The 13,453-nt window shown below is 39.8% G+C and overlaps 1 protein-coding gene across 1 annotated transcript; it reads right to left on the bottom strand.

Annotated features, from left to right (window-relative positions):
* Positions 1-4,354: 4,354 nt before the first annotated feature.
* LOC140938826 (von Willebrand factor A domain-containing protein 7-like) lies at positions 4,355-12,052 on the bottom strand. Its single transcript, XM_073388355.1, has 5 exons — positions 12,035-12,052; positions 11,685-11,875; positions 8,103-8,597; positions 6,907-7,692; positions 4,355-5,408 (listed from the first exon to the last, which is right to left on the bottom strand). Exons 2-5 carry the CDS (start codon positions 11,845-11,847, stop codon positions 4,837-4,839), a joined length of 2,016 nt encoding a protein of 671 aa, XP_073244456.1. The 5' UTR covers positions 11,848-11,875; positions 12,035-12,052; the 3' UTR covers positions 4,355-4,836.
* Positions 12,053-13,453: the final 1,401 nt, after the last annotated feature.

Genomic DNA, 13,453 nt, shown 5'->3' with positions numbered 1-13,453 from the left:
AGCAGCGAATTATCGGAACGGAGAGGTTCAAATGTCGGTCAGGAAAGCAAAAAGAAGTTATTAGGGATTGGAACTTAATTAATAGGGAGCTTTAGCATCGACGACGGCAACGGCAGCGAAAACGTCAGTTTTAAAATGAATTCCCGTTTTTTCAATCTTTGTCGCGTTTATTTCAATTTGCTGAAAATGGCAAGTGTAGGCGAATTTCCCTGAGTTGAGGACCGCACTCAAGTTTAGAGAGAGAAAAAGAGATTCGTCGTCGCTTGTTTACGTCCCCCATAAAACTTGCAATTAGGCATTTTCACGTCGTAGTCGTGCAAGGACGGTAAAGAAATGTACAAAAAAGTGTGATGCACGTGCAAAGTTGTAGTTTTGCGTAATAAACCGATTGCTTTTTTGACGTCCTAGTTGCCGTCGCCGTCGTCGTTGCTAAAGCTCCCTAATCACGAGGGCGACGGCAACGAGAACTTCAACTTAAAGCAATAGGTTTTGATGACTAGCAAAACCTTAACTTTGCATGTGCAGAACACCTTTTTGGGTATTATTGTTTACCGTCGATGAACGAAAACGACGTGAAACTTCCTAATTTCACGTTTTATCGATCGAGGACGCGAACACAAAATAGTGATTTTCTACTTCTTTTTCTGAACTTAGAAACATTTCGTTGTAATTCAACTCCAGAAAAATTTGCCAACATCATAATAACTTGAATTACAAGGAGAAAGAGTGCTGAAGTTTGAAACAGCCGGAATTCACTTTAAAAAAAAAAAACGTTCCATTTGTGATGCAGTCGCCTTCGTGGTTGCTTAAGTTCCGTCATGACCTGACTTTCAACTAGGAATTAGGGCCATGATTTACTTTATTTAGAGAACTGTTTTTTTTGTCCTCTACGCCATCAATAATAATAAAAATCAAATCATTCGACAATAGACTAAAAAGTCACTGAGAGTCCGAGACACGATGAAAGATTTTTGGCCTCCTTTCATTTAGAAAATGGCATATTTTTTTCTTTTTATCCTAGTCTTATTTTTCGGACACGTAGTGTAGCTGCTGGAAATAAAAAAGGAACTTATTTAAACTGGATAAATAATTCTCATTACAGGCGTTTTTCTCTTTATCCGGGAACCAAGCCAGTTTTAGACGGCGCCCACCAAGGGTTAAATCATTCGAGTTTTTTTGGCAACCACGTTATGTTTAAAAACTGCATGTAAAAAGAACAGCAATTAGATATGCAATGTCCCAAGTTTTCCGGTTCCATTTCTTGCTTCTTAGAAGGATCAAGGGTAAATATCAGGCTCAAGATGTCACTGTCAATGATTTTCGAAGTTTTTTGCAGCCACAGTGACCAACAAATCAATGATACCAATGTGCCCAAAACTGCAACACTATGTATGGTATTCGGGAGACTGCTTTGTCGTGGATTAAAAGCTATCTTGAGGATCGGACTCAATTCGTCCAGTTTGGGCCCAGCCGATCTTACTAGAGAAGAATTTCATGTGGCGTCCCACAATCCTTGGACCTTTTCGGATAATTACTTACCTCTTCGTTATGTCTCTAGCCTGACTCAATCTTTACTGGTCTTTACCCTTTGCTGATGATACAAAACTTTTTTGTTCCAAAGGGATACCGACCATCTTATTTCTATTGAACTTGCAAAATAGTTACTTGGCTTAAAGCGAATAAGTCATCTCTAAACTTGACTAAAACGAACTCTATGATTTTTCATCCAAGGAAAAAGAAAATTAATGCTGGTGTTCCTCTGGGGAAAATATTGTGATCAAGCAGAAATTAGTCGTGGACACTAAATTCGTAGGTGTTATTATTGATCACTGGAAAAACTCCGTTAGCCCCGTTTCTAAAAAAATCCTCGAAAACTATGGGGATTATTGCGAAAGCCTCCTTTTATCTATCATCCAAAACGTTGCTGACCTTACATTACTCACCAGTATGTCCCTACCTAATGTACTGTAATGTTGCCTGGTCTTCCATCTGTTACTCTAACCTAAATTGTATTTACCTTTTGCAAAAGTGCATAGAGCGACGCATAGCAAAAGCTCGCTATCTAACAAATACCGCGCCCTTATATTTAGCCAACTTAAAGTCCTTGGCATATACAGCATTGCATGTTACTTTTATGTATTCGTATCACCATACTGGTCTGCGTAATAACTTTCGTAACTTCTTTTAAGTAGTAATCGGGTTCACCACGATGAAATTTTACTAGCCTCTCAGTACTGACAGACCTCAATTTTGCCTGAACACGAACATTGAGCAGTTCAGTATCCTTTATCGAGGACTAACAATCTGGAATTCGTTGCCTATGTCACTGACCAGCTCTTCTTCCTTGTTTGTTTTTATAAAGAAAAATTCTGAAAAATGTTTTCATTGATAGTCATTCGATCGACTGTCGCTGAAGTTTTAAGTTTTCTGTACCAGCTCTGTACTCAAGCAGGTAATTAGTAATCTAGTTCAAGGAAGCCTATCAATATAAGCTCCCAGCTTCGTTAGGTTTCCTTGTCACATTGGTTTACAGTTTAATTAACAACTTTTGTTCAATGTGTTTAATATTATGTAGTGTGAGTGCCCAAACAAACAAAATAAATAAATAAAAAATGCTTTCAGGGACAGCCGAACTTTAAGTTGTGATACGGGAGGGAACGACAGCTGAGTGGTTCTGATAAACAGGTTCGGCGAGGCTCCGGAGTACCGGACCTCGCAATTGCTTTTCCCTTAATTCTAAAGTGTAACTCTTCAGTAGCCTCAAGGTTTAGGACTCGAAAGAATATGGCGAATTCATATCCGAATTTTGGCGCATTGAACTCATTTTCAGCGTACAGGACTTTGACAACTACAAAGCAGCTTGTTTCCACCGTGCTTTGAGAGCTGCGTGGTACTGCAGAAGTAAGAAAGGAGGCTGCATGAGAAATTTACACCATCTTTTTCAGCTTGTTTGACAGAGGTTGTTTGGAGATGCCTTCAGCTGGGGCTTAGGCTATTCACTTTGCACGGTTTGTCGCCTTCGCACAGCCTGCATGGCAGGGGTTGAAAGGAAAGGGGAAAGAAGGGAGAGGAGTTCCCTTTCGCGCTTTTCTTCCCCTTTCCCCTTCCCTTTTTTGCGCCTGCCACGCTGCCACTCTTTTCTCCTTCTCCCTCCCCTTATATGCCCCTTCCACGCTTTTCTTCACCTTCCTCCCCTTTTTTGCGCCTCCACGCAGGCTACCCTCTCGATATTGTCCAGCCTAACATGTTTAGGTGACAGTAAAAGATAAAAGTGACAAGTGACAGGTAATAGTGACAATGTACTGGGGAGAGTGATTTTCAGGGCCTGAATTCAAAGTCTTCATAAATTTATAGGAAAGTCATTTCAGTGGCTCTCACCCCCACCATTTGCAAGGAGTTCTTTAATCATTGCAATTAACTTTTTTCCACTTCCATTTCCAAACGTTCTTTTTAAAGGATTATAACTAATAGGTAGTCTGGATCATGTGTAATTTATTTGGCCAGTGAATGTGATGGTTGTCTGTAGATGGTGTTCAGCTTTGTGATTGTTGAAATTACCTTTTCTGGTCGCTCGTTTGTGTTCCGTCAGTCGCATGCTGATGGTTTCTGCCGGTTTCACCAATGTACCTGGCCTGGCAGTCGCATGCGGCATTTGATCTTGTATACTGCTCCCTGTCTGTCCTCCGGTCTGTCTTAGTCTTAAAATAAAATTCGTTAACAGTCGTCTTAAAGGGGCTAACGACTTATGTGCAACGCGTATATTGTAAGATTGTAGAATACATGCGATGGTTTCAGAGGTGCCTCTCATCTAAGGAATCACGGTAGCTGTCATTGGACTGCTTGGTTACCAGTAACAGAAACAGACAACAAACGAAAATCAATTTCACAGAAAACCGAAACAGTTTGCTGGATCGGTCATCTTACAGCCCACTCTCTCACAAGGCTACAACTATAAACAAGGGCCGAGATTTCGAAAATGCATGTTTGCACCATTCATTGAAGGCCACTGGACATCTACGTCTGAATTTGGACATGCATAAGTATCTCTAAAAATTTATGATCAGCACAATTCATACCTAGAACTACTTTCACTAAATCTTTCTGTTAAATTAAATTCCAACTTAAGCCGTGTAATCGAACGAAACTGACTACTGTGCATGTCATAGATTTGACCGGGGCAGACTTTTGTCACGTAGAGGTAGCCACAGTACGATGTGTGGGTGCGAAGCCATTGTCATAAGTTCAACTGCACTCTGTTTTCTAATTTATAAAAGGTTACTCTTTCAAGCTTGCAAAATTACATAGAATGAAGAAAATAAAGGTGAAAATCAATCGATAATTGCCGCATATCTTTAATTTATCAGCAAACCAATAGCAACCACAAATTATTTACAACCTCTCCTTTTCTTAGATACAACTGTCAACTACAAATTAAAACGGCTTCAAAATAGATTACGAAAACGGTCTAAAACGTTCATTCCTTGAAAACATGCACAACCCTGCATTAACATACTTCTTATCCTCAAAATTAAAGTAGACCTTTAAATCAATATCGCTATAGAACCTTCAACAACCAAACCTGACTTAGCACACTACTGCAGTCTACCGTATTATAATAATTTTTCTCCGATACTAAAAACAACTCTTTCCAGTCAATCAACCCCAGTGGGCCTTCGCAGTTCTCTATAAAAGAAAATAGCGGGCCAACGCTTTTATACATATCTGTCCTTTTTATATATGTAGGAGAGGCTCAATTGAAACCGAATGTTGTAACCCTAAACGTTAAAAGCACAGCAACTAGATACGCAGTGTCCCAAGATTTGTTCCCGTCTTGCTTCAAGGGCCAACCATCAAGCTCACGATGTTCCTGGCAGTGACTTTCGAAGTTTCTCCGGTCACAGTGACCAACAACTGATCAACGCTTCCGGCGACAGCCGAACTTTTAGCAATGAAACGGACGCGGACGACAGCGTAACGGTTCTGGTAAACAGTGATCGGCGAGGCTGAGTACTCGGCCTTGAAGTTGACAGTTTCCTTGATTTGAAATGTGAACTTTTCAGTAGCCCCGGAGTTTAAGATAAAGAACATGGCGAATTCATAGCTGGATTTTGGGGCAGTGAACTCATTTCGGGCGTACATGAGTTTGACAACTACATGGCTTGGTTCCACCGTGCTTTGAGAGTTGCGTTCAAACTGGAAGTTCTTCTTCGTCTTCCCTTTAAGCTGCATATTGAAGGCTTCCGCGGGAGTAGGAAAGGAGGCTGAGAAATGTACACCATCTCCCCCAACTTGTTTGAGAGGGGTAGTGTGGAGAGACCTTCCATCCGTGCTTAGGATATTCAGTTTTAGTGAACTGGGCTGCAACTTTTCAGCTCCCCGTACTATCAGAATGACGTGGGCAGTTTTCCCTGAAAAATGATTAAGATTGATCTTGTTTTGATAACTTTGTCCCATGTAAGAGAATCCAACACAATCTGGGATTCTAGATTCCACGCCGTGGATTCCGGATTCCAGGTACTGGATTACAGTCTTTTGTCAGTAGAATCTGGATTCTGTTCCACTCTTAGTGGGATTCCGGATTCCTTGAGCTGTATTCCAGATTCCAAAGCTCAGGATTCCGGGCTCCACAAGCAGAGTTTCTCCGGATTTCCGATTCCACCAGCAAAAATGCCCCGGATTCAGGAATCCAGATTCCTGAATCTGTAACCCTGATTACATTGGGAGAATAACTGTTTGTGTCAATCAGTATTGCAATGTCAGTTTGCATCGTTTTTAACCGCGGTGTGCTGCTCCCGATTCAGAAATAAATGATTGGGAATATATGAGCTATTTTTATAGTTCTTAATTATTATATATTTTTCTTTGCGATACAGAGATCGTCAAATTGTTTTTAGTGTATGAGGAGCTATGAGGGCAACTATGGGGTTTGTTGTCAATATGTATTCATTGTACGTTCCCAAAACGTAAATTAGTAGTGATATAGGGATGTTTTAGTCCTCTTTTCTGGATTTAGTTAACTTTAAAAAGGGGACTAAAGCATCCGTGTACCACTAGTTCAATTGGTTGATAAGTTGAGGCCAGCTTCTTACTGGACACTATTATACATAAAAAAACACATTTGTTTTGTTGTTGTTGTTGTTGTTGTCTTTGTTCTTTATTTTTACGAATAATAGAAAGTCTTAAACAGGTGCATTATAAGCCCTGACCTAGCGCTGGCGGCCTAGCACTGTGATCATGATCCCGTTGTAAATCTCAACCGTCAACTATCTCACTAGTTGCACCTTTTCAGTGGTCCAAGTCACCTCCTTCTCCAGGAAGAGTTAACAAATAAGTATGTGTAATCAAATGGTGACGAGTGAAATTAGGGAATAATTTCACGCGCGTTTTGTCCAAATCCTAATAATTTCCCGAGCCTTTAGGCGAGGGATAAAAGGCTCGGGAAATAATTAGGATTTGGACAAAACGCAAGTGACATTATTCCCTTATTTCACGAGTATACCATTTGATTACCTGTTAATATCATGGGTGACGAATTACGTTAGCAATCTTGGATTTTTGACATGTTTATCCTTGATCGTATCGATCGAGAACTCCAACTCTCTCAAATGTTTAGACCTTAAATTTGGCTTATAAAGTTCAGAATTTTTCTGACGTTTTCGGCAAAATACCTGTTAGAATCCTTCTTGATGTTCTCTTGAGTGTTCAGGGTTTCTAAAGCTTTTTTTATGCCCTGAAATCTTCATTCACGGCGTTTTAAAACTTCGCGCCATCTTGACACTGTGACGTGCGGAAGGGTTGCCATGGCAATTTTGTAATTTCACATGTGAAATTACAAATTAACGCTGAAATTTCGCGCCAAAATTAAGGAGTAATTCGTCACCTATGATACTAGGAACGAAAACTTACCCTTCAAGGGATAGGGAATGGGAAAGGGCGTCCTTGTTCGACGTGGAGTGACAAAGATGAAGTCGAACACCACATTTGTCTTGCTGGATCCTTTGAACAAATATGTGTACTTTCCCGCCTTCGGCGACACAGCCAGCTGCCAGATTCCTGGTGTTGGGTTCTTTACATCAAATATTGTCACTTTGGACAGCACGGTCTTCCCAGAGGTGACAAAACTTCCCAGGGGATCTTTTAGGTTGATATCTGCACCACTGTTCTCACTGGAAACCGAAACAATAATTTTTTCCATGGTGTCATCCACGAGCAATGTGTGTACAGAAGGGGAAACACTTCGCTTCTTTCCGAAGAAACTTCCAACACCTTTCGCGGAACAGGTTGTACCACCAAGGAGATCTTTGGCTACTTTCTTCATCCTGGCGATGTCAGAGCTACTCTTAGGCAGCGCAAAAACCTGACCACAGGTTTCCGTTGCAAGGTCCTCAAATGGCTTTACAGACGATGGGTCACCACAGCCTCTTGTTGCAAAAAAGTAGACATTTATACCCACCACTTTCGCATGGTTTTTCGCCTCTTCGATGTTGTCCAGTGTGGCATCTTTAGGTGGAGCATCAGTGAAAACGTACAGGGGAGAGTCCTCTACAGGGCCTGCTTTCAAGGCTTCAATAATTCCTTTAAAGGCCATCTCAGGGCAGTCTCCTCCACCATGCGCACGAAGTTCGTTAATTCTTGCAATAAACCTTTTTCCGTTTTCTTTTCCAGCGTCCTTTCTAAAAACCCTCCCTATTTCTGAAGATGTAAGATAAAGTATTGAAATTTCAGTCACATTCAGCAGTCTACAGTTCATTGCTAAATATTTTTCCTAAAATCCATACAATTTCTCTGTTACAGAACAGCTACCATCAGAATCCTCCAAAAGGGAAAATAGGGTATGTTTTTGTCATAGAAATAGAACGATGCCATGACGCAAATGGCCTTAATTGTGGAGAACAGCTCCTTCAAAAATTTGTCGGCCAACTGCTGGCCGACTAGTCTGCATTCTCAAGAGAGGACTGGCAGGAGTTCCACAACCAACAAGGCAGAGGATCGGGTTATTGGGGGTACAGTTTTAAGTATTACTTGCTATTACCAAAAATAGTCAAAAAGTGTGGCCAATTTACATACAAGTATCCACATATAATTAACTCACAGTTCCATACCTGGATCATTGAAAGGCGACAAGATATAATCCACTTTTAAATTTGGTCTCTCGTAGTCTACAATGTATGTAGCGATGTCCTTTGCTGCTTGAATTTCATCAGACATACTCCCTGTGTCATCAATAGCAAACATCAGCGTAGCTCTATCCAAGTTCTTTGTCCCAATAAACTTCTGAAATTTTTCTTCGCCAATCTCCTTCTCAATCATTTTCATGAACTTTTTCATTGCATCTCTGCACACGCTACAGCGCTTAAAACGAGGCTTCTTTTTCTCTATCTCCCTGGCGGTGTAAAGCGCATGCCCAAGAGACTGGCGGATGAATAATTGATTGTTGCTCTGATTGGCAGCTAATCTGATGATCTTTTCAATCTTCTTTAGTCTGGCTGGTGATTGTACATAAAATGACCGAAGAGCCTGGCTTTCATACACTGATTTTTCCACCTCATCTATGGTTTTCAGGAAACTGTTTGACGGGGACGCATTTTTGGCAGAAGCTTTAATGAACAGAATGAAACAACAAAAAGTTAAACAAAATTAGCGGGTGAAGTAGTATCTCCCGGATGACTAGAAGGGATTATTCAAAATGGCGGCCTCCCAGCAAGGGGTAAACCGGGATGGGTTTAGGGGGAAAACCTGTTTTGGGGCGTAAAAAACTTGTTTTGGGGGTAATGAGATGCAGTGCATGCAGGTACATGAAAGAAAAGATAATGATGTCAAGGCTGGAAACAATGAGTAAACAGGGCGCTTTGAAACGAACATACTTCCCAGTTTTTAACAACTCAATCCATGGTCACACAGTTTGTATATGGAGGCTTTAAATCGAACAGCAGCAAAATGTTTAAAATCTCAAAGAGACGTTTCTTCTAGGTTATTAGCAAAGCTCCTGGTGAAAAAAGGGTTTGCCAGGCGTGTACGACTTTTACCTGGATCGGATTTGCTATTTTGACGGTGCATATGATAATTTTCCTTTGAGGGATGTGTATTGCTTTGAAGGATATGAATTCTCAAGGGTATTAATTAAAAAAAAATAAGCAATCTGATAAACTATCGATTTCCCGAAACCTGTTGACACGTTTACAAACACATCCTTGTTGTCCACCATAATTGCTCGAATTGCTTGCCGCTGATGATCATTTACCTTTGAAATTTTGAATGGACGGTTTTTCTCGTAACTTCTTCTGTGGAGTGACCTAATGCTCTATTCTGGGCCCACTTCTGTTCCTTATTTACAAAAACGAATTACCAAGATGCTTGGCTCAGAATATAGGAAAGGGTATTTGCTAATAATACAAATTCATCGTTTTCTGTTACTCATATTTTGGTTCTTTACACTGAAATGAGCAAAGACCTCCATAGAATATTGACTTGGCTCTGCTAAAAAAACTGACAATAACAAACAAAAATATTTAGTTTTATATTTATGGTGATCGGTTCACGACAGAGTTACGAATTAAGAGGCAAATATTTAATCTCATGAATTCTCTCTTGGTAGAATGGAACAGCACTGAAAAGAGGGGAAACTTCTGAGAGTCTTGTCCCTAGTATTGACAAATTTCTGACTTGTAACACTTACTTTTGCAGGGTTTTAGACAAAAAGCAACCAGTGACATTGAAATTGTTAAAAGGATGAAGCCATTTGTAATGATAAAAAGTAATATAAGCACATGTAGGTTAATAGTAGGGATTGTTATTTACCGTATTTCCTCGTCAAAGCGCCCTTTCCCAAGTAAGCGCCCACGCACTAGACCATTATATCAAATAAGCGTCCCCCTCGAATAAGCGCCTTCCTCCCCTCCCCCTCACAGATCTTGAGTTAACCAAAACTCTAATTGATTAATTAATTTAATGATATAATTATTATCGTAATAGTATATATTGTATAGTTTTGTTTTTTCTGTTCATGTTTTAGATAGATAGATAGACAGATAGATAGATAGATAGATAGATAGATAGATAGATAGATAGATAGATAGATAGATAGATAGATAGATAGATAGATAGATAGATAGATAGATAGTTTATTAATAACCGGTTTGCAACTAAAAGTTGAATTATACGATTATTTACAAAAAATTGAATATTGATAACTACATTAAAAAGACTACAAGTGATTTAAAACTGAAAATAAGGACACTATATATATGTTCTAAAAATATATATAGAAGAGGTTTAAAAATCTACTAAAACCGTTCAAGCCTTGATCATGAGGGCGTTACTACGAAACCTGTTCGTCTTAAAAGCTGGCTTAAACTTTCGCACATTTCTTAGGTTAAAGGTACATGTGTTGCGAGCAGGAAAAAGTTCATGGAGCTTGTTCTGTTCGTTCTGTAAGACATTCTTAAATAGTTTATCAACTAGTTCCTGGCGGCGGTCTGAAAGTTTAGTTAGGCCTGATTCAACCAAGGCCTCATTGTATGAGCAAAGAGGAAAAATGATGCGCATAGCCCGCTTAAATTGTACTCCTTCAAGTTCATTGGAGAGGTACACGGGGAGGCCGTCATGAAAGACAGGACACGCGTACTCTGTGATCGGACGAATACAAGTGCAGAAAAACTGGACTAACTCACGGATACCTAGACCAGAGCGTTTAAGCTGAGATAAGCTATACAAGCGCTTTTTAGCTTCCTTAATAATGGAGTCAATGTGACAATTCCGTTTCAAATCATTGGAGATGTTAAGGCCTAGTATTTTGGCACTAGTAACTAAATCAATAGGCATGCCATTAACAACAACTGGATCGAAAGAAGTAGGGTTGTTAGTGTTAAAGTTTATAAGCAGTTCTTTGCATTTCGTCTCGTTTAGTTGAAACTTATCCTCGGTCGCACGGCTTGCTAGGGTGTCAACAGCGGCTTGAATGTGACTGTCTTGGTTCTTGCTTATCGTTTCCGAAATAATAATTTGTTGTAGTAGTCAGTATAAAACCTCTATAATTGTAACTAGACCGATACCTCCCTTTGGAGAGTAAGCGCGCCCATCCTTTTAGCTGAAATTTGAAATAAGCGCTTGGGAGCTTATTCGCGTAAATATGGTATTAAAGTTCACTCTGATTGGTTGAAAATGTGTACTTTATGAGAGTTTAAAACACAGAGCTAAAAGTTTGTTATGAAAATTAGAAAGTAATTCGTGGGGAATTTGACGGATTCTTTATCATAAAACAAATAAAGAAGCCTTGAGTGTGCCCTGTTGTGTTTCAAACCACTTTGTAGAAAGCGGCTAGAGCACTCAAGAAGTAGGGAGAAACACTCGACTACATCTCTTGTTTCGTCCTACACTTCTTTCGTGCTCAAGCCGCTTCCTACAAAGTGCTTTGCAAAAGAACAGAGCACTGTCAAGGCTTCTTTATTTGTTTTCTATAGGATAGTATAGCTAGTAAAAACGTCGGGAGTCGCAGAATAATAAGGGCATACAAAATAACTGTTTTAGTATCTTATTATGGTCAAATAAAAACTACATTCATTTCGAAACTTGCAGTTACACATCATAGTTTTCACATGTCAACAAACTACCCGTGAAATAACTAGAAGTGAGACTTGCTACGAATTTGAATGATCTCTGAAGAACACATTGAAGATAGAGCCTACCTTCATGTTCGTAGGAGTAAGTCAACATAGCAGTTCTTGTGTCGACTAAAGAGTCCACATGGTAACTCAACTGAGACGAAACCAAGCTGGTCAGTGACAAAACTGACACCAGGCAGAAGACAGATGAGTAGATCCTGAGATCTATTGGGTTTTGTTTCCCCATACTTCTTATGCACTTCGCTGCACCTGTTCTTGGGCATTGAAAAAAAAAAACAGACGTTTTTGAACTTGTTCGATTGGTGGGTGTGGCTGTGGGCACCATTCTTTATTTTCACCAATAGCCACAGGATACCCACTTTCTGAATTTGAAAATAAGCGTCTCTAAAAATTATTATCAACGCAATTCATACCTGTAACTACGTTCACTAAGTTTTTTTCACTCTGTCTGCTAAACGAAATTCCAACTTAAAGGGACAATGTCCGATTATGCGCACGCGCGAGTGTCATCTGTTTTTTCTTCAAAAGACACTAGAACTGTCATATTGACTCGACAAGATTTCCTTCCGGACCGCACCGCCGACAGAGTTTTGTTGTTTATATTCTCAAGTAATAGTTTAGACTTTGAAAGAAGTCTTTGGTCTTATATAAAAATTTGGCTCGCGGTTCGAAGACTTATCGCGATTTTATCGCTAGCTGGGCCGCCTCGCGACCCGAAAATCTCGTTCCGCTCGCTTTGAAAACATATTTTCTAATTTGAAACTCGTGTCAGAGGTCAGTTGTTCCAAGTCTAGTAATATCTGCCTGATTTGCTTGCGTTCTAGCCTCAAACGTTTGAAAGACATAAATAAAAATGCAATCTCAACGCTATGAATTATCAGAAAGGTTAGTCAAAAATTATATTATGATTTCATGGCACTTGTTTTTCTAAACATGTAGCGCCTGTTTGTTTGATTTTGTAGCCCGTTAGGGAGATTCATTTAAAAAAGTTTACTAACGCGTCTTTGCAAAACATTCTGCTTCACGAAGCTCCCCTCCACAAGACCTCCTCAGTCAGATCAATGTCTTTCTTTCTTACAGTCTTTATTGTTGCCGTTTCATTTCTGCGTATTCCTTTCACAATTATCTGAGCTGGTATGGAAGCTAGCAGAAGAAATAAGCCTTCAATCGGCATCAAAGTGCTTCCAATCTTTTGGTCCTCCGGCCAACGGTAATAAAAGTAACGCCAAAAAATCCAGATTTTGCCCAAATCGAAACTTAACAGGAACCATATATCATTGATCTGTAATCCTGAGAAGTTTTAGTGTCGTATTGAACCCGGTCAAGCACGATGCAAACGGATTTTTCAAGGTTCTCTTACTCTCCTCGCATCTTTTGATTTCGCGACATCCTGTCCAAAAATCAAAGTTTGGTGCATGCGCAGTAACGGGATACTGTTCCTTTAAGCTTGTAACACTGAAGCTGATGACTACTGCGCATGTCACAGATTTCTAGCTGGTGTCCTGTGCAAGAAAATCCTTTGGATAACTCGTTAAATGCCTAATCAATTCCTATTTGGCTCATATTTCATTTTTCCTTTCTCGTAGCAATGGTATTGCAGTTAGGAGTATCTTCAAAAAGTGCCGAAAGTCTGAGGTTGGCTTCTTCTACATGTAAGTGCTCACTTTACGTGTCAGTATTTCCCTATACTAACAGACGTAGCATATATCTTAATACGTAGTTATTTGACTTAGATTTCAACAAAGGTAGATGGGTCATTTACCAGATCTGCGCATTGTGAAGCACATATTCATTTTTTAAGTCTCGTGATTTGTTAATTACCATGCGTCTTC

The sequence above is a fragment of the Porites lutea genome, chromosome 5 (assembly GCF_958299795.1).
Source record: "Porites lutea chromosome 5, jaPorLute2.1, whole genome shotgun sequence".
Classification (NCBI taxonomy): Eukaryota; Metazoa; Cnidaria; class Anthozoa; order Scleractinia; family Poritidae; genus Porites; species Porites lutea.
Note: the sequence above shows the minus strand (reverse complement) of the source record. Positions and strands in the feature narration are given on the sequence as shown.

What these genes read in the sequence shown, in the direction of transcription:
- LOC140938826 (XM_073388355.1), bottom strand. Translation starts at nt 11,847, where the DNA reads ATGGGGAAACAAAACCCAATAGATCTCAGGATCTACTCATCTGTCTTC. An exon ending in GTCGCCTTTCAATGATCCAG is followed by an intron (nt 7,693 to 8,102) that starts GTATGGAACTGT and finishes TTACATCTTCAG; the next exon opens with AAATAGGGAGGGTTTTTAGA. An exon ending in CATTCCCTATCCCTTGAAGG is followed by an intron (nt 5,409 to 6,906) that starts GTAAGTTTTCGT and finishes ATCATTTTTCAG; the next exon opens with GGAAAACTGCCCACGTCATT.